Genomic DNA, 27970 nt, shown 5'->3' on the forward strand with positions numbered 1-27970 from the left:
CTTAAAAGCAATGCAAAATGCGTCACAAAACAAAGGGCCACCACAACCACCAGCGGTCGAATGCTCGTCAAGAAGGCACCCGTACGTGGAAGTCCAGTTTCAGAATCAGATCCGACCACAACTGCTGCTGACGCCTATTGAGCTTGAAAAATGCCTGAAACTAATCGCAACGTGAGTTATCCAACCTTTGTCTATATAGCGAGACCATGTCAGGCACGTTACAGTCTACAACTTATCTACATCTAGAGAGACACATGGATGGATGGATGGATGGATGGATGGATGGATGGATGGATGGATGGACGGACGGACGGGCGGATGGATGGATGGATGGATGGACGGATGGACGGACGGACGGACGGACATCACACCTTTAGTGAACTTGTGTATTATGCATGTAAGTGACATGTGAATTGTGATGCTAAATTTTGCTATTTTGATGCCTCAAGACATCTGTACTGCCTCTTTTCTACAAAACACTAGACAATAGAAATGTATAATTAATGGCAAAATTCATGTATTTACAAATAGAAAAAATACATTTTATTTGAATTCACTCTATTTTATTTTGTCAAGTGGTTGCACGAATTAAAATGATCTGCATCCAGATAAAATTTAAAAGTGAAAATATTGTATGCACACTGAAAAAATGGTGTAATGAGTTCACTGAATTTAATATTGTCAAGCAGTTGCACAAAATAAAATTATCTGGATCTGGATAGTCTCCTTAGAAATGCATCTTGATGTTTTTACTTGACACACATTTGAGGAAATAAAAATGAATAAACAATTTACACATTTTTTCAGCGTATTCACCGCAGTAACATTTTGCCGCATGTTATGTCATCACTTCTACCAGGGCTCCAGATTGCACTAAAATAGTAGCTATTATGTCTCTAATATTTGAGACTGTACAAGTAATTTCATTCACTTATGCAGGTGCAAAGTTTGGGGAATTTTCAGACTTGTTTTTTTGTAAATTATGATTGAATGTTTTTTGTTGCTGACAGTGGGCATGAGTATTTACTTTGCAAGCCTGTACATTTTCGACTTGCACCCTTAAAATTCTATGTTAGGTGTTCACAAAAAAATTGAGTCTTGTTGCGTGTTGTACGGGATGTCCGTTGTTGAGCCAGGAAAGCAAGGATGTGGGGTATGGAGTTGGTTCTTTATTTATTGGCAAGATCTTGGGTTGTTTAATGGCGGTCAATACTCAAGGCACGGCAGCAGATGAAACAACAACTTCTGTCTCCAGGTCAGCTTGTTTTATACTGTCCGCAAAGGTGTGAACTTTACACATGACCATTTCGTACCTGAGGCGGGAACTTGTCACATGACCATTTCATACCTGAGTGTGTGTATATCCAGTTTGAACATTGAACACGTACACACTATTGTGAATCCCTGTCCAAGCGGAAGCCGGAAGGTGTTCATGTTTGAGTTTAATTTAATTTCACTTGAAGCATACAGCACGACATGGATTATTGTTCTGACTGTATTAAGTATCACACTTTTGTCTGCAGCCTTCCTCTCCTCAAGCATCATTGCAGACCCGACATGTGGCTATCCTCATAGCTATTCTGGTGACTATCCTGGTTGCTATCTTGGTCCTGTTGCCCCTGTTCATCTTAAAAAGTCCAAACAGCAGCAGTGAGACAGCTGAAAGCAACACGCTCGAATCAAAAGACCACACAGACAAGGTAAGCCCTGTGGTTACTAGCAGGAGTAGGATGTAACTAAGTTGCCTCTGTTCAGTGTGGATGACCATAACCAAAATGATGCGCGTGAGAAACTCAGGGTGTGTGAGAGGGTGTGTGAGAAGTCCACGGTGTCCTAATGCCTGCAGGTGGGACAAGTGATACGTCTCCTCATCACTTTAAGATGCAGAAATAATTGTCACATTAATTAGAGTGCCTGTAGTGTTACAACTATTGGAGTGGTCATGCAGGAACGATACATGGTGATCCAGGGTGACTTCGATATTTTGTCATTTACTGTAATTCCCCCAGCACCAAGCAACACCGTTCCCTAAAATTCCGACCAACATAAATAACCAAATGAATGGTTTGAGTCTTGAATACAAATGCTATTTGTTACAAACCCTGTAGGCTACAGATGTCGACAGACCCTGGTCAAAGTAAATATGGTGAAGCTGAATTTAGCTGCTATGCTGCACACCTTCGTGAACCTGAGTGAATTTCTGTGACAGGTTCAGCTGTATTTAAACGACCCGTGTGTGTTTAGCGCCATCTCGTGGTTAACGATTAGAATGCAGTGACCTAAAATCATAGCGCATGCATTTTGAAGCACAACTGTGCCACAGAGAGAACAAACATTGCTAGTTTGTTTTCTCACTTTGACACAACGAGGTGAATGGAGGACTCAGGCACAGAGATGAGTTGGCCGTCAAGTCAGCAATTTATTCAAACAGTAAGATTAAACACCTCATACTGAGAAACAGTTCAACACAAAGCACTCCAAAAGTACAAACAAGCGATGACTGAAAAGTAACAAAAAGTTCATCACTGTAGGCTGCGGCAAGAAGGGAAGGGTTCGAGGACTGTAGCCACTTCAATTTGGCACAAGACAGGAAAGAGCCAGACCATTTAACACATGACGATCATTGGGAACAGGTGGAGACACATGAGGAAAGGCAAGCGGGGAATCAGGATTGATGAGACAACCTCACACGCTTTGCTTTTACCAAGTCTTGTATGCGTCATCACAAATCTACACGACAAATCAGGTATGTTCGGACATCCACAGTGGAGGCTCTGCCGAAACCATGAGAGAGACTCACCGAACCCCTAGGGTTCGATCAAACCCTGGTTAAGAACCACTGGTCTGAAGACATGCATGGTAGGTCAACTGACCATTCCTAATTGTCCATTTACCATGAGTGTGACATTACCAACTAAACACTAAACCTTGTATTCTAACATCATGGAAGAATACTGTTAAAAAGAAGTGAATTGCTGCTTAATCGTCTAATAATAATAATAAATCACAACGTATTTTGTGGTAACTCTGCTGTATCGGCGTCCTTTTAACCAGGTTTTTCACAATTGCATCACTTGTCAGGTCTCCATGGACAGCAGTCAGTCAGCTGAACACGACAGCCACATAAAAAAAACTAAGCTAAACAGTCCAGTGGCTTATTGCTTGCATTTAGCCTTGCCTTAGTTCCTTTTGTATTGCCCATTTAAGACACACGTACTATCAGCAGCCTCAAAAGCTGTTTTTTGCAGCCTGAAGGAACTGTGTCATCTCATCCAATGAGTGCAGCACGTACGATGCAATCACATGCACTGGGAAGTTATTTTTCTTCGAAAATGCTACGGCAGTCCAATATTGTACGTGTAAACATGGCCATCTTCGTCAGGGTGGCACTGGGGGTAGCCACAAGGCTTTGATGGGGGTGGTGGCATTTGCCACTCCTCTGGCTCCGCCGCCGGTGCTTCTGTACAGTATAACCTTTAATCCCACAGCATGTCACGTGTGTCAGCTCTTGATAGAATTCACGTTATTCTTTTTTTTTTACAAATTGCATTCTCTTGTTACAGAGTGGTTCAACCAGGGAACTCATTGGAGGTCTTAGTGTGGGCAGCATTATAATCATCAAAGGGCGAGTCAATCGGAACCCAAAATGGTACTAGGTTACGTCCAATGTATAACAAATAAGGGTGTGCCCCTGACGACATATTTGCGCTTTTGTGTTTGTGTTGCAGTTTTGACATTGGACTGATGATGCGCGATGGCAACAGCATTGCACTGAACCTGAGCCCTCGCTTCAACTGGAAAGGCGATGTGAATGTGTTTGCGCGGAACTCCTTTCTGTCTGGTTCCTGGGGCGTGGAGGAGCGCCAGATAAGCTCCTTCTCCTTTACACCCGACCTCGACTTTCAGGTTACACTGAACACTGTCTTTTTGCACACACCTCCATTACAACTCCAATAAATGTTTGCTATGGATATTCTATATCGACCAAGTTTTGAGGGAGGTGTCTTCCTGCAGCGTTTTAGTACCATCATATTCAGTAGTCAAGTCAAGTCAGATGTTTGACCTCCTCTCTGTAGGCTGACTCATCGTTGTGTCATCAGCGAACTTAACGATGGTGTTTGTGGGATGGATGGGGAAACAGTCATGCGTGAAGAGAGCGAAGAGAAGGGGGCTGAGGACACACCCCTGTGGTGTTCCAGTGTTCAGTATGAGTGTGGAGGAAAGGTGGTCTCCCATCCTGACGCGTTGTGGTCTGTTCCTGAGGAAGTCTCATATCTATGCACACAGTGAACTGTCTAAGCCCAGGTTGTGAAGCTTTGTGACCAGCTTTTGGGGAATGACCATGTTAAATGATGAGCTGAAGTCCACAAATAGCATTCTCACGTAGGTGTATCTCCAGGTGTGTGGAGCGCCATCATGACTTGTACAAACAAGTATGCAAACACTGCTCACCACTGGTGGAGTTTATGATCATAAAGTGGCGTCCTTTTTACCTGCCAAGGGAAATTACTGCGATTCTGCTAGTCGCAGTATACATCCCGCCTTCCAACAATAACAGCGATAGGAACACGGCTCTTAGTGAACTGTACCAGGCTGTCAGTGAACAACAGACGGCACACCCAGACGGAAGGCATGGCTGACAGGGGATGTCCTCAGGCTGCTGAGGGCCAGAGACAAAGCCTACAGAGCTGGGGATGAAGCTGGCATGAGAACAGCGAGAGCCAACCTGTCCCGTGGCATCAAGGAAGCAAAAAAGGAATACACTCGCAAGATAACCACCCACTTCCAAGACAGCAGGAATGCACAAAGCCTATGGCAGGGCATTCAGGCCATCACGGACTACAAGCCCGCGCCACAGAGCTGTGAGAGCAACATCCATCTGCTTAACAATCTGAGCAAAGCAAAGCAAACTTTGCTTGCTTTGAAGCACAAAACAGCACTTGCCCACAGAAGACCCCTCCCCCTCCACACAAGCAGCCACTGTATGGTGTAGATACTCTGATACTATATTCACATCATTTTAATCAAATAGGGTCTCATCTGTTGGACTATGACATTTGACGGACCAAGAATCATTTTCGAATGACGACGGATGGACGGACGATTATACTGTATTATGAATAAGGCAGGATAAGGGTGCTCAAGTCATTGACTGTGGACAGACGAGCAAAATTTGGTAGCGTTTCCAAGTCAATAGTTGTTATGTCCCCTGATATTGACGTGCGAACAGTCAAGTTTGTGTACATTTCCAGAACATGTTTACTGGTTGAAGCTCTCTAAGCTGCCTTGTTGCTCATTGCTACTGTCTTGTCATTCAGATACGCATCTCCTGTTTCGCTGACGCTTTCCATGTGACTGTCAACGACGGTGACCAACTGGAATACAAATACAGAGTCGGTTTAAACAAGATCACACACGTGAAAGTGAGCGGTGACATGACACTGGTAGACGTCAGTAAGAATTGACAGCACGTCAACAACGGACGGACCACTTCATGTCTGGATAACATGTATTTATATGCTAGTATCATATAGATTAAGGATTGTATGTACAGTACATGTACTAATTTATTACAGATTAATTTATTTGAAAGGTGTATGATATAGAAGCATAAAACCAATTACAACAAAGTCTTTCCCGCAAAATACTTCATAATCAGGTAACATTTAAGAGTTAAGCTATAAAAAACACATTTAAAACACTTAAACACAGACAATAACAAATAGATTTGTTTTAGTCTTGGTTTGGTAGTGTTGGCTGGTGTAGTTATTACGTAAGACCTTAGTGTACTGACTGTAGAAAGCAGTGGCTCGTACTTGCATGTGCCATAATTCCAATGATGTAAAATGACGTTGAGAATGTACTGAATGTGCTCCAGATTTGTTTTGAAAATTGATGTTGACCTCATGTTGATTTTAATATGTATTGCTTTCTCGATTTTATTTTTTTTTTTTCCAATAAAACACCATTTCAAAATATTCACGTCTCTGTATTAAAGGTATTAAATAGGATCTTGTATAGAATTTATTTTGTAATATTTCTAAAATTTCTCCCCACATACCACTGTTAAAAAAAAAAGTCATAATTTTTTAATATATATTGATATATATAAACTGCCTGCTCTGTGGGAGCTGAAAAAACTCAACCAATCATTGTCGGCGTGAATAATGGTAACACTGGTCTAACTGACCATTTGTCCACTGGTACTGCCAAGGATTTGGGGCCCTGAGAAAAAACAAATGCTTCATGCAAGTGGAAATACTGGGCCTTTTGAATTGTCACCACTTTTCTCTTTTTTTCTTTGGGACTCCAGCATTTGGCCATTTGTCTGCAGCACATGACCCAGGGTTAAGACACATTTCAAACATGTGTGACTTCACTTAATGGCTACACATGACAGATCTGGGGGTGTAAGTAGAGTTCCTGACTGAATATATTGTGGCTGTGGCCAGGTGTCAACCCACAGTGAAAGGACCTGGCTGGTGGCACCCTACCTGGTGACAGCATTGTGTCAAATTGTGTGTGTGCACATGCATTACATGTGTTGGGAAGATAACGATGGTGGGTCACATCGTTTGTTTCCACATAGTCGTGTTTGTTTTCATATATAGATGCTAGTGGAGCTTTGCCAAACAGCGTTGACTTTGACATGACCCCGTGACCACAAATGGAAAAATCCACCTCTGACAAAGGACCTAATACACATATACTGCACACCTAGTATGTCAATATTCAAAAGGAAAAGACAATATTGCTTTTTCAAGGGTAAAACCAAAAAATGTAATGGATTAATAATTCCCATAGATTGAACATATGCATGGCATGTTTACCTCTGGGTCAAATGCTTGCCCCTTAGCCAGTGTGAGGCAGACAGTAGGTGGGAAGAAGAAGTGGGAGACGAGACGAGGAGGAGTCAGGCGTGTCTGTGTATATCATGCTCAGTCGAACATGAGCTTCTATTAACAATGTGAGATTTTCTATTTTTTACCTCTCCACCTCCAACATAACTTGTACCCCCGTACATGCAGCAGTCACTGAGATGGCAAGGCAGCAGAGTGAAGCCTAGCACAGACTCCGTTTTTACCTGCAGCGTTGATCATCCCACTATCTGGCCGGGATTAAAAAAAACTCAGAATTTTAAGAAGTTTAGCTTCTATTTTTTGGTACCTCAGTGGACTACTATCAAAAATGCCACAGCTATGGTTAGTGCTCATTTTGTTGAGTGGCACATTTTTATCTGGACAAAGCTGGTCACATGATGAAGAAGTAGGGCTGGAACCCAAATCCCTTAAACATGAAGAAACAGCAACCAAAGAAACTGGGATTGATACCAGGATACCAGATTTTGACATATCTCCCCTTGCAGGTAAATTATTCTCGTGACATACATTGAATCATGTTTAAAACGACATCTTTTTTTTAAAGCTGAGGGAAAAAGAGACAAACACGTCCTGATGGTGACAGAAGAACAGAACCAGGAACTCCTCAAGGCTGATAGACAAAGGAGAGACGCCTGGTGGAAGAGGAAACATGCTGCCAAAGTGGACTCCTTTGCATATAGAATCGTAAGAAGTCATACGTACTTTTTGTCTTTTTCTACAGATGTCGGCTCACCAGTAGAGCTAATGAGGCACGTGGTGTGAAAATCTTCCGCACCACAGTTCGAGATGCTGCTGCATGATCAGAATGACTGTAATTTGCACTTTAAGTTTATTTATTGTTTGAAATTTCACGTGGGGCACCAAAAATTCCGATCCAACTGTGGAATAACGTAAATGTACATGTCTTTTTGTGATCGGTGGTTTGCCTATAGAGGACGAAAACTGCCAAACTAAAAAAGAAATAGAGGGGTAATATAAACGAAGATAAAAATACAATTGAAAAAATAACATTTCAAATTATATGTAATTACTGAATAAAAAGAAATACAAAGATAAAAAAACATGTAAACATTTAAGATAAGTAGCAAAATAAATGTCAAATTGATACAAAAATAAATGTATACATACAATAAATATAGTTTTATATTTTTTATTTGCATTTTAATTACATATTTTTACATCAATTTTAATTTTGCTTTTATTTATTTTGTGGGGGTTTGTTTTGGTCCGCCACAGTTTGCGTCTTGAACTTTCTAATTGAGAAACAGTAAAGCAACAATTTTTAGGCAGGTTTAGGGCGACGTCTGGTGGGCTGGAGGATGAGCAAAAAAGGAGAGGAGGAGAGCAGCACGCTAATGGCTGTACTGAAGGCCTTTCATGATGAGAAGAGGCAGCTAATGGATCAAGAGAAAGCACACGGGAAACAGGAGGAGGAGGAGGAGGAGGACGAGGAGGAGGAGGAGGAGGAGAAAGAGGAAGATGACGACGATGATGATGACGATGATGATGACGAGGAGGAGGAAGATGAAGAAGAGGTTCAAACTTATTGAAGGAGTTGTGTTTGATGTTCATTGAAACACCTTGCTGACTTGTTTGTCTCAGGAAGAGGAGGAAGAGGAAGGAGAGGAAGGCAATGAGGAAGGGAAGGAGGAAGAGGAAGAGGGAGAAGAAGAGGCAACTGAAGCTCCTGGCAATCAGAGCGAAACCACAAGCATCTCACCGGAGTCTCCCGTGAGTCAGTGCCAGACTGACAACACTGAAATCAGCTGCAGGGATGTGGGCATGGCTCACCTGCCAATCATCCACAACCCGGAGGTCACCAAGCTGGACATGGGAGGTGTGTTCGATGATGAACTTTAAAACATTCTTTCATTAGCTTTTCTAAAACATTTATTCTTTATGAATTACGGATCCACCTGCACCTCCATGCAGCATTTGTTGGCAAAGGTCATTTGAAGAAAAAAAGATGGATGGATAGAACAAGCCATTCCCTACACTTTATATGATTCAATAATTTGTCCCAAAAAAATAACTGACCTACATTGGGACTAGTATCAATTTGCCCAAAAAATAGAAAAAAAAAAAACCAATAACAAAAATAAATTCACTCAATTTGTACATGGGAGGTTTATGCCAAATACTGAGTAAGTCAACTGTCTATTGTTGTTATTGAAGTAATGTCCCAATACTATTGCATATTGCAACTCTGCCTCTGTATGCATTTGTATTTCTATAAGCACTTTGTCCTTCCTCTTTGTCTCACCAAGACAACAACATCAGAGTCATTCCTCCAGACATTTTCTCCGGTATGCCAAAATTGGAATCCCTGGACCTGAGCAAAAATCAACTGGACGATGATTCATTCAGCCAGCAACCGCTGTCTGTGAGTAGTCTTGTACCTTCACGTCTTTCCAGTCGCTCAAAATAGTGCAAGACTCCAAAAATGTCCACGTACCTTGTGGCCAAAACGTCACACAGTGGAGCTCATGCATTGAAATTAGGTCTTGCAGAACCACTTCCAGTAACATGGGCAACTTTCAAAGCCAAGGGGGCAGGAAGAACTAAAACCACACCAAATACAGCTTTGTGATAACATAGGCATGCGCAGAATTCAGATTAAGTTATTTCGGCGTACAATTGGCATCATGTCTCAAAAAGTATGAGTTTTGATTGTCTTTTATTGATATAAAATTCAAACCGGCCCTCACATCTCATTAAAATCAAAGGCACTCTTAATCCCGTATGATTACAATAATTTGAGAGCGAGTGCTGGGAATCACATTAACTCATCTTTCCTAAGAATAACCTTCGGTCCAACCTCGAATTGACCACAGGCCAAACGCACACAAAGATCCCGACCGCTCTCGAGCGACCCGCTGCTTCCCGACCAATCATTATGCGCCGCCGTCTGAGCACTCTGACGACATTGGCTGTGCGGATTTGGTGGAAAACAGCTGCGGCCAATGACGAGGAGGGAAGGAAATTATTTTTAGTGGCGCGCCCTCCCCCCTCCCCTTTCAGTAATGACAGAGGACTGATGGACTGGCTTGAAGGACGCAGCAATGGATCCAGTCCGCAGCTTTTAGATGACACGCATCGACCGCCGAGGCTTTTGCTCAATGCCGCATTGATAGGCCGTACCAAAAATACATGATAGATGATATAGAAGAGTTTTTTTGGCTTTCTTTTACTTGGATCACTTCTTTGAACTCTGTAATTCTATCTTCAGGATGAAAATGATGGCGTTCAAGACAAGCATTTATTTTGTTCTTTGGCCTTTTAACTGCTCTTTCTGATGTGTGCTCTTTAGAATTTGACCTCTCTGAAAAAGCTGAACTTAGATGGCAACCGGCTCACAGTGATCCCCGCACTGCCGCCGGCTCTTGAAGAACTCAGTGTGAACAACAACAAGCTAGGCACCCTCTCGCCTCAATGCTTCGCAGGTCAACATTGCGTCCATGTAGATCAAAGAGCAAGTCAGTTTCCATATGGGATTTGATTTAAATGATATCTTTGTCACCTTTAGGGTTGGCGAACCTGATGAAGCTGGAGCTGGAAGGCAACGGTCTGCACGAGGGTGGCGTGTCACTCAGAGCGTTTAAACCGCTCAACGGGCTTCGTCATCTCACGCTGGAGAACAACCGCTTTCGCTCTCTCCCTCTGGGCCTTCCTCATTCTCTGCAGGTGCAAAAGTTCTTCCTTTCAAAGTTCAACCAACACCACCACGTTTAAACGGATGGATGGATAGATCACACATTTGTCATTCATTCTTTCTGTCCTCCTTTTAAACAGACTTTAGATATGGAGGAAAATCTGATAGAAGAGGTGACAGAAGAGGCACTCAGGGGCTGCAGTAATTTGAAGATTTTGGACCTGAGTCATAACCTTCTGCGCGAAGACGGCCTTGCACAACATGTCTGGACCCGCCTTCAGTAAATTCATCCATAATTATTGTTTCACAACCTTTAATGGGTGATTGTTGCTTGGAGAAAATCACATGCTAAACAAACAAAAATAATCTCTAATTTGAGTTTGAAACTCTTACCCAATGTTGAAACCCTACTTTGAAAATTAACTTTAATTTGAAACCTTAAGCTTTGATCTCCAACCTGAGTTTAAAATCCTACTTTGAACCCCTAATGTGAGTTTGAAACCAAAATTCAACTTTTAACTATATATATTTAAACAACATCCTGCAGTTCCCGTGTCAGGCACAAGGGGGTAGGCCAGTGTTTTATAGATTATGCTACTGCATGCACTTTGATTCATGATAAAGCTGACAGAGGTTTTAACTTGTGGCAGCCAAAGAAACATTCACTGACAGAGATCATTCGCAATTCATGATATTAGTGCCTACACATCAGGCTATAATGCACACACGCAGCCAATGAAAAAATGATACAAATTAGAGCTTACAATAGTTCATTTTGAGTTCCCATCATCAGCGTCAGTCATTATGAATTATGTACTTTTGTTAACCCCCGCCCAACCCTCTGCCCCCTTTCGAAGACACAATGACAGGCTCACAGATTCTCAGGCTCAAGGTTGACCGTGTGTGTGTGGAGATGAGTAGCCCTGTGAGCGAGGGCAATTGCATGTCTCAATGGTGATTGCGAGGGTGTGTGAGTTTGTGCGTGTGAGTTGTGTATAAATATAGTTAATTCCTGTGGCTTTTTCCATTGCTCCCTGGGATTCTTCTGAACCATGGCCGGAGTTTCTGGGAGAGCAAAACTGCAGAGAAAAAGCACAGTATATATTGCTAAGCGATGCAAAACGAGAAAAAACAGTGTTAGAGATGTTCTGACTCTAACTTATTTTGCAAGAACCACACGAGAGACAGTATGCCCTTTAAGCACTTGCAAGTGGAGAGCTACTCCGTTACTGTAGGTACAGCAATGTTCGAACAGACTCTGCCGTTAGTCTCTTACAAGAGCATATTTATTGAGAACAAGTAGGGTGGGGGTGACATTTGACATGTTTGGTGGTCACCTCAGCAATTGGTTAATCAGTGCAGAGGGTCCCAGTTTATTGTTTTACAAGGTGTGGAACTAAAACCTAGTGGAGCATTTTAGATGACTAACTAAAGAAGGATGTTTCCACACCATTTGGAAAGTTTCAACAACTGAATAGTTAAACTTTTTAGCGTCAAGGAAAGGTAAAAGGTTCAAACAAAGTTCATCATTCAAGTCTACATCCCAGCATAATCATACGATCAAGATAGTTTATAAACCCAAACAAACTGGACATCCATTAAGATTGACGCAGGCTGCGGCCTTAATAGATCTTTTGTTATATATACTTTTTCATGCAACACACTGCTAAAAAGATTTTCCACTACAGATATTAACAAATTAACAACCGTTAGATATGAATGAGTCGATGGCTGAATGAGTGTTCATGAAATGAACTAGCAACAAGTTTGATTTATTTTAAACTACTTGGGGTTTCAAAGAAGGCGGTTCAATGTAGATTTTTGGTTTCAAACTCACATTAGGGGTTCAAAGTAGGATTTTAAACTCAGATTGGAGATCAAAGCTTAAGGTTTCAAATTAAAGTTAATTTTCAAAGTAGGGTTTCAACATTGGGTAAGAGTTTCAAACTCAAATTAGAGATTTCTTTTATTTAAATCCAGACTGAAGGATTTTTTTTTCACAGGAGACTTGAAGTCTTGGACCTGTCTCACAACCAGCTAATGTCGATGGCCATGAATCTTCCTCGCCGTCTCCTCAAACTGAAGCTCCAACATAACAACATCAGCCACATCCCTGCTCTGGTTTTCCGCCACCTGCGGCCCGGCTTACGCTCCCTTGACCTGTCTCACAACGCCTTGACGGACGAGGGTGTCGATCGGGGTGCTTTTGTCGGAACGTTTCGTTCGCTTGTTGAGCTCCTGTTGGACGGCAACTACCTGGGAGAGGTCCCTCGTTGGGTTCGACAGTTTAAGAACCTGCAAGTGCTGAGGCTGGACAACAACTATATCAGGTGAGATCGCATTTTCTTTTTGGAAGTTGTAATTTGCAATAATTGGTGTTTACAGGCTGGTGAAGGGCTGGGGAGTGTGTCACCCCAGAAATTCTGGCTCCACCTTAGCGTCAGTCCACTTAGAAAATAACCTGTTGGCGGTGGACAAGATTCCCTCGAATGCCTTTGATTGTCTCACAGATGCTCAAGGACTTGTCATTTATCCTCAACGAGGGGATTTGCTGGAAATTCAGACGTAAACATCATCTCGCCAGACTTTACTTAAGTTTTGCATGCATCTCAATACACTGCAAACACAAACATGCTCCAGTTGTGATGCACTGAAGAAGCTAATCGCAGCATATGAAGTATGTATGTATGAAGTCCGACTCAATTCATATGCTTCTCAGCTGAACTTTTGTCTTTTCAATTATTTACATCAACGTACAGGAAAGCCAGATTTTGTATTTTGCTTTCACTACCTTTGAGAAACGTTTCTATTGACCTTTTCCTTCATTAAATTACTTAAAAAAAAAAAATAGAGTGTTAGGGTTTATAAACTATCTTGATCGTATGATTATGTTGGGATGTAGACTAGAATGATTAACTTTGTTTAAACCTTTTGCCTTTCCTTGACTCTGAAATGTTTAACCATTCAGTTGTTGAAACTTTCCAAATGGTGTGGAAACATATTTGCTTAGTTAGTCATCTAAAATGCTCCACTAGGTTTTATTTCCAAGACCTCGTAAAACAATGAGCTGGGACCCTCTGCACTGATTAACCAGTTGCTGAGGTGACCACCAAACATGTCCAATGTCACCCCCACCCTACTTGTTCTCAATAAATATGCTCTTGTAAGAGACTAACGGCAGAGTTTATTCGAACATTGCTGTACCTACAGTAACGGACAGGCTCTCCACTTGCAAGTGCTTAAAGGGCATACTGTCTCCCGTGTGGTTCTTGCAAAATAAGTTAGAGTCAGAACATCTCTAACATAGAGGGTCAAATTGTGTTTTCATTTGTATAGTCAACAAATATTAGGGCTTGTTGGGCAGCACTTTTTTTTGTACGATAAAATCTTTACATATTTCCATCCGATGTTAGCAACAGGCGGTTCGGTGGCGCACTGGGTAGCACGTCTGCCTCACAGTTAGGAGGGTGCGGGTTCGATTCCACATCCGGCCCTCCCTGTGTGGAGTTTGCATGTTCTCCCGGGCCCGCGTGGGTTTTCTCCGGGCACTCCGGTTTGCTCCCACATCCCAAAAACATGCTTGGTAGGCGATTGAGCACTCCAAATTGTCCCTAGGTGTGAGTGCGAGTGCAGATGGTTGTTTGTCTCTGTGTGCCCTGCGAGTGGCTGGCAACCAGTTCAGGGTGTTCCCTGCCTACTGCCCAATGACGGCTGGGATACGCTCCAGCACGCCCGCGACCCCTGTGGGGACTAAGCGGTTCAGAAAATGGATGGATGGATGTTAGCAACATCCGTCCTCCTTTAAATGTTTTTATTTGTTTTTTTATCTCACTCTAACTGCACAACGTTGCCCTCAATGCCCTTTCGATTGAGCTGAATCTGTGTGAAGTGAGTGTAAACTTGGCCTCTAATTGTTGGTTGATCATGTTGGGCGTGCTTCTGTTTTGGTTTGATGACGTTCGTGTCGCTCTTGACTCGTTATGAGTATCACCTGGTGCCCCTCTTCTTCTGTGATGAGTCTTGTACTTTCATTCCACCTGCCTTCAGCACATGTCCTCTGAAAAAGGGTTAAGACTATAAAAAGCCAGCTTTCAGCAAAGGCAAGTAATTTGCTTGTAAATGAGAGACGACCTCTTGCAGATGCATAAGTAAACAAGGAGAGTAGAACCAAGTTTATCCAAAGCTGCTCCGAAAATGCTACAAAGCTTCTTTTGTACCGTTGGCATTTATACGTTCTCTGCCAAGGCGAGTAATCACATGTTACATTTCTCGTTTTCAGCCTTGCGCATGTGGTGCAAGCTTCCATTCTCCATAATTGTACAGTCACTTTAGCCAACAGCACATTACCGTCGAAGGAACCGCTCATTCTCATTTATGCGGCAGTCGCTGCCGCTTTACAAACACGAACCAAAATGTATTAGCCCGCGTTCCCAGCGCCCCTGCCAGTCTGCTCTCATCTTAAATCCCTCATCACATTTGGGTATTTTCAAAAATCGAAATCATTATGTGTGTGACAGTACTGTTAAACCCACATCCCATCCAACAGATGTTGAATAACTCCTCGCAAACTCGACTGTAATACGACGGCGAAAGAATGGCATGGTGCATTTTGTTATTATACATGCCACGTATGTTTAGCTTGAAAGCTCAGAAAAAGGAAAGGTAGCTGAGAAAAAAATCAAATTAGATGGGTGGCATACACATACAAAAGTTTGCCCCCCCTGTCAAAATGCTAGTATTTTGTGATATAATAACAAGAATCAAAGTCTTGGGTCATTAATGTGACCTCTAACCTGTACATGGAAAAAGACAGAAAAAAAAAACATTTGAGCAAAACATACAACATTTTGCCACGTTTGAGAGATTTTGTCCATTGAAACCAAGTTTGAATTTTTTTTTTGTTCCCAATGGTTGCTAACACACTAAGGCAAACGGAGAGTGATCCTTTGTGACTCTATTTTCATCGACAGACGTGTCTTAAAAAGTGAATGAGTCTCCTGGTCTTTTTACATTTTCTCCCCTCACTTTACAAAAGCAACACTACAATGAAATTGTGGGTTACTACCGCACAACTCCTTCAAAGGTTTTACCACTTACATATATTATTTTCTGTCAAAAGGAACACATTGAGATAATAAACATTAAGGTTCCACATAATTTGGTCAGGGAATGAGTAATTTGGATTTTGACTGCATATGATCATCCAAAGAGCAAATAAGTGGGTGTGCTAATACACGGATACTCGGGCGAGTGAAAAATAGAGTTTAATTGGGATGCCAAGCCCTCCATTTCCAGACTAACGCCATAATCAACAAAGCCACAGTAAGAGAGCGACAGAGAGGGATTAAAAAAAACCATGACAAACACAACAATTGCCTGAATCTACACAACAAGAGCTGAATGAGGTTAAAAGAACAAGAAGAATGCTATCTGCAAATGATTTCATCCAAAGTGCATCTCTGCCAAGCACCAGGCTGGCCCTGCAACAATGTACTGTCCACTGTAAGACAGAGCAGGAAGTCACTGTTGAACTAGATCGCGAGGCTAAATGATATGATGTGACATTCAAAAGCCAGAACGGTGGTGCTCGGGGCCAATGTGGAGCTAGTCGAAAAGTGTTTGTGTGGCTAGCTTGTCAGACAAGGTGGGAAAAGCTCCCAGATGGTGTGGCTCGCTAAACTGCCTCAGTTTGGGTTCTGGCAACTCAGAGAGGAAATCAGAGAGCCAGTGGATGAGAATTTTCATCCTGCCTGAACAAAATCGAATAGAAAGCAAAATGTAGAGACAATACCAGTGTCCTACAAATATCCTTGATCCGTCTTCGTAATGGAGCCTGGAAGTGACACCATGTCTCCATTTTTGAAAAGTTAATGACGTTTGACAACCACTGCTCAATAAGTGTACTTGATAAAATGAAACATTAAATATGCTGAAAAAAATTAACTGTTTTAATTCTATTCACTGGACATTATTTGGGTTATTTGCTTATTACTTATTCATCGCTCTTGTCTATTCGTTTTTTACTCTTTGTGCTATTTGCTTGTATGTGTTGTGTAATGTGTCTAGTCACCGTGGGACGGTGGGAAACATAATTTCGATCTCTTTGTGTGTCTTAACGTGTGAAGAAATTGACAATAGAGCAGACTTTGACTTGATTGTGCTACCCCCTCTGGTACGTACATACAGACATATAGCCATACATGGAGCTGGTCAAAGCTCCTCAAAAAGTCACAGTGATATTGATTGTTCATCTCAGAGGATAAAAAAAATGCCAGAGGGTATTGTTATATGTATTACTTCACCATTTGTGTTAAAACGGAATACTGCTGTGATACTGTTTGTGAGCACGTCAACGATGTTTTGCATTATTTGTGAGCATTAAGCTAATCAAAAGCAATGATTGCAATTCACCAACCACTTGTATCTCAAGGCACCACTGGGAAGCGGTGTTGCACTTCTCCTCCTCCTCCTCTATCCCAAAAAAGGGGAGAAAGGAGGCTGGCTTGTTGACTTTATGGGCTGGAAGCACTGTTTGGGCTCACAGTGGCAGACGGTGGTGGAGGAGCAGAGGCTGGATGCCAGAGGACCAAAGAGAATACTGTAATAATCCCTGAATGTGATGAACATATAAAACAAAAAATCTGCCGGATAATCTGACGCACCGAGGGAGGCAACAGTGTTCCCACCTACTCTTGGAATTTGGAGTTATTATCAGAATTTTATTCAAAAGGTAGGGGACAAATTTTCCTTTAAATTCCATTGGACCTAATACATTAATTGTAACTTTTGTAATTGGAATATCACATTCAACTCTGCACAGAAATTTGAAATGGGTAAAAATAATCTAAAACTGTTTATTTCATTGAGAAGCAATAGCGTTTAAAAGTACAAGGTGCAATTCCGTCAATGCTATAAATTGTAGATTTTTTCAAAGATTATATACACAATTTTTTCAAAGTTTGTCATGCACAAATACATCTTCCTTTGTGTTTCAGATTTTTTAAAATGTGTTCATTTACTTTCCTTCCAAATGATTGCGCATTTGTGTCAGCTCTAAGACTTGATGATCGGCGTCCTACCTACATCAATCATATCTGTTTTCAATCTTTATTCCACATTTACACTAGATGGCGCAATTTGTTCGTAAAGAGAAAATAATGACGGTTGAACTTGAAATTCGTACATTAAAGTGTTTCATAAATTTGCCATAGCATTTTTTTCTTTTTTTTTTTTCCACCAGACTCGACTTATACATCTGATGTTGACGTGCTCAAGAATAAAACAGAACTCCCTCGGTGGCCCCGTTCGGCCATATAGCAATGACCTCATGGCCACCGTATGAGCCACTCATGCCATTGAGTCACCTTAACTGCGCAAAGACAGAGCAAACAGTGTGGTGGAACTGGTCAGACATTCTAAATGAAACGTGTCTGTTTCCTGTCTCTTGACTTTCCCCGCTTATTAGACCGTCTGTGGCTTTACCAACCCGTGTCGCCATTCACCTGTCTCTTTCTCAGCATCCAACTCAAAGTCACGTCCTCTGCGAAAATAGCTGCCAGTACTTTCAATTGGGCGCTGTTCTGGTGCGTTTGTATGCAGTTTTGCTCCCCGCAGCTTCCCACCACATCCAAGCTTGGCTGGATCAGAGGAGCTGCCAAAGAATTTTTTTTTTTTTTTTTTTTTTTTTTCAGGGGCAGCACTCGCCAAATTAGAGCCACTGTGGCATTTTACTCCACCCGGATCCTGCGACGACACTCGCCTAACTTAGCCTGTGAGTCAACCGGAGTTATGTGAATAGAAGAGAATAATATAGAATAGAATGCAACAGAAGAGGCCTTTATTAGTCCCTAATTGGGGAGATACATTTTTTCCAGCAGGAAAGAAGACTGTAGCAAAACACACTTACGCACAAGAGCAGGTTCGGTAATGCAAATGGTGCATGTGAGCAAAACACTTTCCAGCCCAATAATTTGTGTGTGTTTGCCCACATGGACAAAATTAAGAGGTCAGCTCAACCAACCCATTTCCAGCAGGGTTTAATTTTATCCCCAGACTAAAGCACCTTGTCAATGTACGTGCAAGCAGTGGTGATTTTGGCCAGCGGGGTGAATGCTTGTGAATTTTAGGTTTGTGTTGTTCTTGCTTTATTGGCTTGCATTTTTGCTTTATTGGCTTGCATTGAAATAACACCGACTTGTTACAAAAACACTTTCTTCCTTCATCCAACCCAGGCCATGAATAGATTTTCTCTCCACATAACAATAAAAAGTTAAATGGATAATTGGCACTTTGTGCTTTACCCGAGTGCTAATCAGTTTTCAGTTTTGACGTGGCAGGTTTTACCGAAGTGCCTCTGAACGCTGCCCTCCTTTCGGATCACTTCCTGGTATGGTAGGATAGTATTATTATTAACCTAGCCCGCAAATCTTAACATTACCTCACCTATCTCCCATTATCCTCCCATAAAATAACAACAATATCTTACCCATCTTACCACTGTCCTAAATTTCGCCCCGACAATGACGTGGCAGCTTTTGCTCAACCCCTTGACCCTGTCTTGACTGTGCTTCCATCCTGCATCTTGAGCTGGTTTGGCTAGCGAACCATAGATAAGTGGAAAAAATTGTGACCTTTCTGAAACCTCAGCTGCATTGCGTGAGAGGGTGAATGAGCCGACATTAAACGGTTTGGAGGATCGTAGAGGTAGAAAACATGCCTCCTTCCTCCAAGGCATTTGAAAAGTCCCAACATTACTGTTTTATTTTCCTGAGGTTTGAGTCTGAATCTCAACTAATGAGTAGTTTGATTTCAAAGTGTGAGCGTGTGAGTTAAATGACAGGGAGTCACATGATTCTCCTGACTCACTTAAGACTAAACACCACCGGCTGTATGCCAGGATGATTATTCTTGCCACACAGGCAGCATACAAGGTAAACACATATTGAGCTTGACAAGGGCCAAACCTGCACGGTGAGAATGACAGCAATATCAGATATGAGTGACGGATGGAAGCTCTGACGAGTACCCAACACTTGATGGATTCTCTATAATATAAAAAATGTGAGGCTCATCTTACATACCAGGTGTGAGAACCTGAGGCGTGGTCATGTGTGGTCAATTTATTGGTTTCATTTTGGTTAACGTGACATTATTGCTGTGTTTCATCAGCCAATTCCTCTTTTTCTTGTGCTCAATAATTCCCCCTGTCAGAGCTTATAATTTACCCTTTGGTGCATAATTGTCTCATCAGTTTACATATTATTTGCCCAGTCTTCTTACTTCAATATTAAACTGTAATATAATAGTAGCCATGTTTTTTAACAAAGTGCTTACTTGTTGTACTATGTTCATTTTGTTTTCACTTGTCAATTATTTGACTGGTTCTTTTATTTGTTTGTGATAAAAGAACCAGTAAAATAAAGTGCTTACTTGCTTTATTCCATTTCATTCCATTCCATCTTTTATTTCTCTTTCCTGATCTTTCCCTCGTCTTGCGTCACATTCAGACAAACAGCAGACAAATCATCGGTTTGAGCGTCGGAAAGCCACTGATTAGGGCACACATTTTTAGTGTGACAATATATTTGTGATATCGCCCATAATTTTGTGCTGCGCACGTTGCAGAAATTGTAGGTGTCTGTTGGGTGTTGTGTTGCAGCTCTTCTCTGTGGGCCATTGTGCAATGCTAAATAAATGTGTCGTCGTGGCTGTGTCCCGTTGGCTTCATTCTTCTGACCAAGCCGAAACCAGGGCTGTTATTTCTTTGCTGCAAAACGGTATAATTTGGCTGCTATTTATACTGCAGGGAACACTCTGCAAGGACCAGATCAAGTCCACGTCATGCATTATTCCTTTTTTTTTCTTACTTCTTTAAAGTACAAGAAAGGAACTGTTATTTTGGTACCCCATTCTTGGGAAGGTGGTTGCGGTTAACACGAATCTAAAGATTTTTTTTTTTTTTGGTGACATTGTTGCCAATTAATTTCCCGCTAAGCCAACTGGAGTTCCTGGTGCGGATGGCATGCAGGTTGTTGGCACCATAAGCAGACAACCAGTTCCAGCACACTGGAATTATTTGCGCTATGGATGAGAAAATCAGTTGCTCGCTGCGCCTAGACTAGCTAGCTTCCTGGGATTAGCCTTGATGCTAAAGAGCAACAGTTCCTTTGGCATGGTTGGAATTTGGGGGGGGGGGTTAATCTTATTTTTGTAGGGATTCGACAGAGTCTAGTCAGCACAGGATGAATAAATCAAGCCACATGAGCTAACATGTTTATAGATCTTGATTAGCATCATGGAATTTTGCTGACATGCTCTTCGAGAAGAACAAACACACTTGCACTTGCTCTTCACCTCTTTCCCCTGTGAATGAACTGCACCTTTGTAAGGTTGCACTGATGTAATAATTTCCACCTCTTAAACCGCAAAGAGACCTGACCTCAGAATCGGTGCGCAAGAAGTACTGCCAACATTTTGTGGTTTGGGTGGCTTCGACTCCCTGAACGGATTCTTGGGTCCCTCTTGGGTCCCTGGAAGTGTAAACCTCCGAGTTGTGTAGCCCAGATTCATCCCATTGTGTCGTATTATTACAAAGTGTGTTAATCGCTATATTTAGCTTACAAAGCACTGACAATTATTGACCTGGCAAAAGGTCACATTTGCTGTTGGCCGAAGAGGAACGTCTGTACTTGACTCGCTTCATGGCGATTATGCTGACGATTGGCATCTGACTTCCCTCAATGTTTAGTCTGTCGTTTTTTGAAGTTTCTCATCATTCGTCATCCAAACGACTTTGTATCAGTGACGGACTGATGGAATGCCCACCTCAGGAGATGATGATTTGTTATATTTTGTTGCCAGCGCATATTTCTTTCTGTGTTTGGTGATGGAGTTTGAGAAATGTATCAACAAAGCCAGGTCAATCTTTTATGAAATATTATCACAGACATATTTGTATCATATCAACTTCTGCTTCTTTGTTTCTTTGCATTTCAGGTGTCCCAAAGAAAGATGCAGTCCTCTTGCTCCTTCCTGCTCTTACTATGCGTGGCCCAGCTGCTCTGCCCATCTGCCGCCCTGCCGTTCGAGCAGAAAGGCTTCTGGGATTTTGCCCTGGACAGTCTGGACATTGACATGAAGGCCATGATGAAGGATGAGGAAGAAGGATCAGCCATTGAAGAGTTGCCCCCTCCCGACATGCCCACGTGCCCCTTCGGCTGCCAGTGTCGACTCAAAGTGGTCCAGTGCTCTGACCTCGGTCGGTGAGAGTGTGTGTGTTTGGGTGTTGACAAGAAAATGTTTCTGCGATACATAATGTGCAAGGTCTTCAAATGGCAAACGAAAATTTGGTTGAAACAAAATGGTCAGTGACCCTCACAACTCCACAACGCAAAGCCGTCTTTTGGTCTGACATCAAACGGATTTTATCCCTTGGGAAAGTATGTTTTGACATCTCTTTCAGGGATTCTCTGTGCATATGTTAGGTGGAAGGTGGGGTTTAGTCAGAAAATAAACGGTAACCCGAGAAAGTTGATGGACTGTTACGGATCAAATGAGTGCAGGAATGAAGGCAGCCGAGAGAAAATCTGTATGCTCTTGGACAAATAACAGATATTCATAGTATACGATGGGAGGAGACAAGCTACTTTATGTTAAGGGCAATGGGTTCTCACAAAACTTTTGCTTGGAAAGGGTACGGTATGTTCAGTTCCATCAAAGATAAATCTAACTGGAACGCTCAGTTTTGAAAGACAGTTCAAATTCAAAATGCTGAGTGATCAAGTATGCAGATAATATGTCGAAGTAATTTCAAGCAATATGCAATGTCACACTACTGAGACTTCAAATATGTTTGCTAGTGTCAGGTGGAAATCTTGCATCTCCAGAATCAGCACTTTTAAGGAAACAAAACCAAAACAGCTCCATGTTTGTTCGGGTCACTGTCTCATCATCTTGATTAATCAAACCAAAGCAACATTATTATTATATAGCCATCCAAATTTCCATTTAAAGTTACAATCAACCAGTAAGCAATCAAAATTCCATAAAACATGATGTTCACACATCATCTACTAGAATTATAATTCTCCTAATTTTCCTATCAAGTTTGTCTGGATACCCCCCCCCCCCCCCCCCCAAAAAAAAATACTGTGGTCTGCCATATACGCAGGTATGAAGATGCTCAACTTCTCCAAGTTTCTGTTTTGACATAATGGTTGTGTTGATTCATCACTTTGTGAACTCTCTGTATTTACTGTGGAACCTTGGTGTTTCTGCAGAGGATAAATGTGGAAGCATATAATTTCCTGCATGCTTATTTAGAACAGATGTGTGTTCGGCAGTGCAGTGGCGTCTGTCTCCTCTCCGTGTGCATCCCCGCACCATGTTGAGTATTTGTCTAGAGGGGCGCTGGGGTTTGACAAGGTGCCAGTTTTGTCAGTCTGTGGTCAAGCCTTTGAGCCGTGTGGCTTCACGGATGAAATCTGCGGTTTGGGCTTTTAGGTGACTGGAGAGGCATTTTGATCCGTGTGCCGCTTGAATGTTTCTTTAATATTGACTTTGATGCCGCATTCCACCTTTGAGGATGCCAGTTGTAGCATGCATGCTGAACGCTACTCTGGCAAAGATAAAGAATTCTTTTTTCTTCAACACCTCATCTGATTATGCTCCCAGAGCGGCTTATTGGTTAGAAGCACCCACAAAGTACCTTTACTGTAGGATTAAGAATCACTTGCATCTTGCATGCTGCTTGCGTGGATTTGAACCAGAACCGGACGGCACCGTGGTGTTCGATCCCTGGTGGTGAAAAGCGAGGGCGCGGCTGGTTACAGCCAAAGCTGTATCTAAACTTAACTCTGAATGGACAGCTGCGGCTGGTAGATGTGGTGGGATGGGATGGTGAAAGGCTGGATCCCAATGGGGCAGCTGGTACCGGCTGCCAAGCGGACCTGCTTGCATCATGCAGATAAACTGACTTACATTTGAAACATACAGGACTTGTCTCTTTGTGATCTAGTTGATAATGAAGATAACCCAATGTCATTTGGACCAGATGTTGAATTATTGCGAAAATATCCTTGGGGTTATTTTTGAATAAAAAAAAAAAAAGAAAAAAAAACAAAAAACAAAAGATATAATTTCTGAACAGGCGATGGTGTCATTGATATCAATAACTACACATTATCGCTGTTTTGTGGATTTGTTTTTTTTTTCATTGAACCCGAAACAAGACACTTTCATCGTCAAGTGCAACTACTTCACTACACGCACGCACGCACGCACACACACGCACACACACACACAAAAACACACAAGCAGCAGAGTGCAAGCTTGCTCTGTTTCCTTTTCATTTAACCGAAGCTTTATACTAATGGTACTTAAATCGTCGCCTTGGTGACTTTGGTCAAATGAAGACCAGACGGAAAACATCTGGTGTCCCCATCTGGTGTGTGTGTGTGTAAGTGTGCATGACTTCATACACATCCAACCAACCAGTTACATATGTGCTACTGTGAGTGATCTCTATTGTCTACTGTATGTTTAGATATGATTTATATGTATCTCTCATTAAAATAATAACCCAGAACCCCAATGCGCAGATTTGACATTGTATGGTCTTGCTTCCCATGCTACTCGTGGAGATGTTTGTAATGGAGCATGGCTCCCTTCTGTGTTTTTGTTGGTTTCCAGGTCTGAGTGAGGTGCCAAGTAATATCCCTCCTGACACCAGATTCCTGGATCTTCAGAACAATCATATCACCGAGCTGAGAGAGAATGACTTCAAGGGCCTCACCAATTTATATGTAAGACAAACATGAAGTCTGCAAACCTTTCCATTGAGCTTTTCTGATTTTGTAACCGACTCCGCTTACATTTTCATGGGCGCTGGTGTGAAATATCGTTTTGAACCTCCACTTGCTAGGAGATGGAGAGATTTAGTTTTTATAGAAAATACGAGACATTGTTTTCTATTACCTATTTGGATGCTACCACTTAGCTGACTTGCCTCTCACAGGGATTAGCTCTGAGGAACAACTACATCTCCAAGGTCCACCCCAGGGCATTCATCCCTCTTCAAAGCATGCAGAAGCTCTACTTCTCCAAGAATCTGCTCACCAGCATCCCTAAGAACTTGCCTGCCTCCTTGGTGGAGATCAGGATCCACGAGAATCAGATCAGGAAGGTGCAATCTGGTGCTTTCTCAGGACTGGGCAACATGAACTGCATAGGTCAAAAATCCCGAACACAACTCTTTGTTTTTGACTGGGACACTGGTGATTAAGGTGTCTTCATTTTATCTGTCTTCTCTCTTGCAGAGATGGGAGCAAACCCTATCCAGAACAGTGGTTTTGAACCTGGTGCCTTCAAGGGCCTAAAACTGAACTTTTTGCGCATATCAGACAGCAGACTGACTGGCATACCCAAAGGTAATTGACTGGCTAAATACTTTTACAATAGAGTAATCAGATGAAAAAACTACAGCAATTGAGTGGTAGATACTATTGCCTCACAGCAAGAAGGTTACAGGTTTCTAGACTGGGTTCCTGCTTTTTGTGCATCATATTCGCTTGTACTGTGGCTTTGTCCCACAGTCCCATTAATACGTCAAATGAAGACGCCATATTTGCTGTTGGGGTGAATGAAGTCGCTCTACACGCCAGCCTTGTGATTGACTAATAATGAGTTTTGCATGTACCACACCTCTCATCCTGATTCATCATCATACTGTGAAAACAGCAGTGGCCCCAAAGTTGAACCCTGCGGCACACCATAGAACAGTGTGACAGAACAGGACTTTGGAAATTGAACTTACATCTTTGGAAAATGTAAAACTGTCAATCTCAAAAGAGTCTTTCAGACAATGTATGTTTCTTTTTCAGATCTCCCAGACAGTCTCCATGAGCTTCATCTTGACCACAATCAGATCCAGGCTGTGGAACTGGAGGACATGAAACGCTACAAGAACCTGTTCAGGTAACACCCAGCAAAAGGCATTTGAAACATTTTCCACAATATAAGCGTAAAACAAAAACCGTTTGATATATTATTTCTTGGTTTTAACGATCTTCATGATACGTAAATTTGTTTTTAAAATTCAACTTAAACATCCATTTGTGGGATGGCTCTTCATCTAAATGAACTGGTCGCCCCCACACAGGCATGTTTTTTAGAGACTACCTCCAGAATTTCGGAGAACAAAGAATAGGGTTGCCTGCCAACAATCTTGACCTCAACCCTATATTGGAACACTTGTGGGATCATGCTGAATTCACGCAGAAATAATCTTCCAAAACACACGATGTGAAGTTTTTTTTATTTATATTTATGTTCTCCTTTGTCATTTCAACAGCCTTAACCCTTCAGGAGAAGGAATGAGAACATGTCAGTAGGGCTTTTGCTGTTGCATGTGTTTGAAGTTTACTCTTAAATTAAACATAAACAGGTGGGAATTACACTCTGTATACAACCACAGCAGTTTAAATTTACAGAGGCTGCTAGCTAAATGCTAACACACAATGCAAAACTATATATATATATATATATATATATATATATATATATATATATATATATATATATATATATATATATATATATATATAAAAATTACACGCTCATCCTCTTTTTTTCTCCAGGTTGGGCCTTGGTTTCAATCACATCCGAAACATTGAGGGTGGAAGTCTTGCTTTCATACCGAGGCTCAGAGAGCTACACCTTGACAACAATCAACTCTCCGCTGTTCCCAAAGGCCTCCCAGATATGAAATACTTGCAGGTGAGTCTACAGCTCGCGTCAGCCATGTTGTGTTTTATAAGGGCTTGCCACAAGTGGTTTTTTTATTCTCTCAAGGTGGTGTACCTCCATAACAACAACATTGCCAAGGTGGATTTGAATGCCTTCTGTCCTAAAGGAGCAGGAGTTAAGAGAGCTTTCTACCATGGCATCAGTCTCTTCTCCAACCCTGTCAACTACTGGGAAGTGCCGCCCGCAACATTCCGCTGCGTCAGTGGCCGAATGGCTGTCCAGTTCGGAAACTACAAAAAATAAGAGGGGGTTTGCTCGGGGGATGCACCATATGAAGGGGAAGTGATGGAGAAATGAAGAAGACAATTTGAATTAATAAACTTAAAATATTGGAGAAGATTGAATTTTTCTTTAATTATAGAATTTCTTTGAGTGGGGTGGATTAAATAAATGGCCGTCATAAAATCAAAGGTACAGTAAAACGTTGAGATTTCTTTTCTATTTAAGTTCACTTTTAGTTGAGAAGATAATTCACATCTGGGAAGAATGTTTGGGCCGATCCAAAATAGGAAGAAATTAAAAAAAATCCCCCGTGTATTTTATTAAATGAAAAACAGAGAAGCCACATTATAGATTTTTACATTCAGAAACATTTGCTTTTTATAAGTGTTGTACAATGGGAGAGTTGCAAATTATGGTGTTAGTATTGAACACTAGATGTTACTATTTCTCACCTTTTTGCAAAAAAACAACAAGACGTGGAAAAACATAGATACTAATTCAAGTTTAGATGGTTCAGTAATATGTTTTGCTTTCCAATTGGGGTTCACTTGACAGAGCGGCCTCTTCTTAGCAATAAACATGTTTTGTATTGACTTGACTGAACCTCCACAGATACTCTCTTGTGCCTTTTATTACTATTTTGCTATCTGTAAGTAGTCTTTGAGGGGCAGGGCATTTAAGTGGTGGGGGTGTGCCCCATTTAGAGCAACACTCACACACACACCAGCTTTGCTTATGGAAAAAAAGTCATGTGTATACATAGTGCTGCAAACTAAAATAGTGTTGATGCATTGTTTTGCACAGTTTTTGCTCACTTTCTCTCTGCTTGGTAATGCAAAAGCTCTTTCACCATAGACATGTTGTCCTGTCTCCACTCTGTAATCTGACAAGCTACTGCTGCATGTGAATAAAGACATTTCCAAATGCTGCATTAAGACAGAGAGCAACCCCTGGGTCCAACATCCTATTGCCGAAATATTAAATGAGGGGAATGTTTTATACAGTGAATCAAACACGTTCTATTATTATCATCAGAATATGATTGCTATTTGTCTAATTGTTAGATTGTGAGAGAAGATGTCAGTTTACACATACTGGCTTGAACACATTAATCTGTCGTCAATTTAAACCCATATCTTATGTTTAATGGTGCTCTATGTAAAAGAATTTCCAGTGTAAACCTTCACAGATTATTACCAACGCAACAGAATGCAAATAAATTATGCCAAACTTGTCTATGTGCCATTTTGAAGCAATAGGTCTACATACTGAAGTCAATAGCTACGTATTAACGTCATCAATTTACTTTTGCTTTGTCTTGAATTCTATCCACCCATCATTCGTGCGGCCATCTCATTTCTTTAATGCAGACTTTTTTTTAATTGTCAAGAGTCCTGTAATATTTGTTGAA

General features: G+C 41.6%; 3 protein-coding genes across 4 annotated transcripts; all 3 read left to right on the forward strand.

Moving 5' to 3' along the window:
* Window positions 1-5970, forward strand: LOC147061524 (galectin-8-like). The gene is made up of 5 exons (XM_085924656.1): window positions 1-171; window positions 1524-1700; window positions 3564-3649; window positions 3729-3906; window positions 5319-5970. Exons 1-5 carry the CDS (start codon window positions 151-153, stop codon window positions 5463-5465), a joined length of 609 nt encoding a protein of 202 aa, XP_085780782.1. The 5' UTR covers window positions 1-150; the 3' UTR covers window positions 5466-5970.
* Window positions 5971-7188: 1218 nt separating this feature from the next.
* LOC147061525 (extracellular matrix protein 2-like) lies at window positions 7189-13102 on the forward strand. Its single transcript, XM_085919582.1, has 10 exons — window positions 7189-7366; window positions 7426-7565; window positions 8168-8416; window positions 8484-8718; window positions 9149-9264; window positions 10192-10324; window positions 10408-10565; window positions 10674-10813; window positions 12537-12863; window positions 12919-13102. The coding sequence occupies exons 1-10, from the start codon at window positions 7189-7191 to the stop codon at window positions 13100-13102; spliced, it is 1860 nt and encodes a 619-aa protein (XP_085775708.1).
* Window positions 13103-17089: 3987 nt separating this feature from the next.
* bgnb (biglycan b) lies at window positions 17090-27793 on the forward strand. Of its 2 annotated transcripts, XM_085923400.1 has the most exons (8): window positions 17090-17263; window positions 21529-21790; window positions 24223-24335; window positions 24548-24761; window positions 24849-24959; window positions 25413-25506; window positions 26169-26307; window positions 26383-27793. In XM_085923400.1, the coding sequence occupies exons 2-8, from the start codon at window positions 21544-21546 to the stop codon at window positions 26578-26580; spliced, it is 1116 nt and encodes a 371-aa protein (XP_085779526.1). In that variant the 5' UTR covers window positions 17090-17263; window positions 21529-21543; the 3' UTR covers window positions 26581-27793. The 2 variants fall into 2 exon arrangements, with proteins under 2 accessions (XP_085779526.1, XP_085779538.1); XM_085923412.1 differs by lacking the exon at window positions 17090-17263 and having other exon boundaries at window positions 21593-21794.
* The last annotated feature ends 177 nt before the right edge of the window (window positions 27794-27970 follow it).

The sequence above is a fragment of the Syngnathus leptorhynchus genome, chromosome 1 (genome assembly GCF_054491065.1).
Source record: "Syngnathus leptorhynchus isolate UIUO chromosome 1, UIUO_Slep, whole genome shotgun sequence".
Lineage (NCBI taxonomy): Eukaryota > Metazoa > Chordata > Actinopteri > Syngnathiformes > Syngnathidae > Syngnathus > Syngnathus leptorhynchus.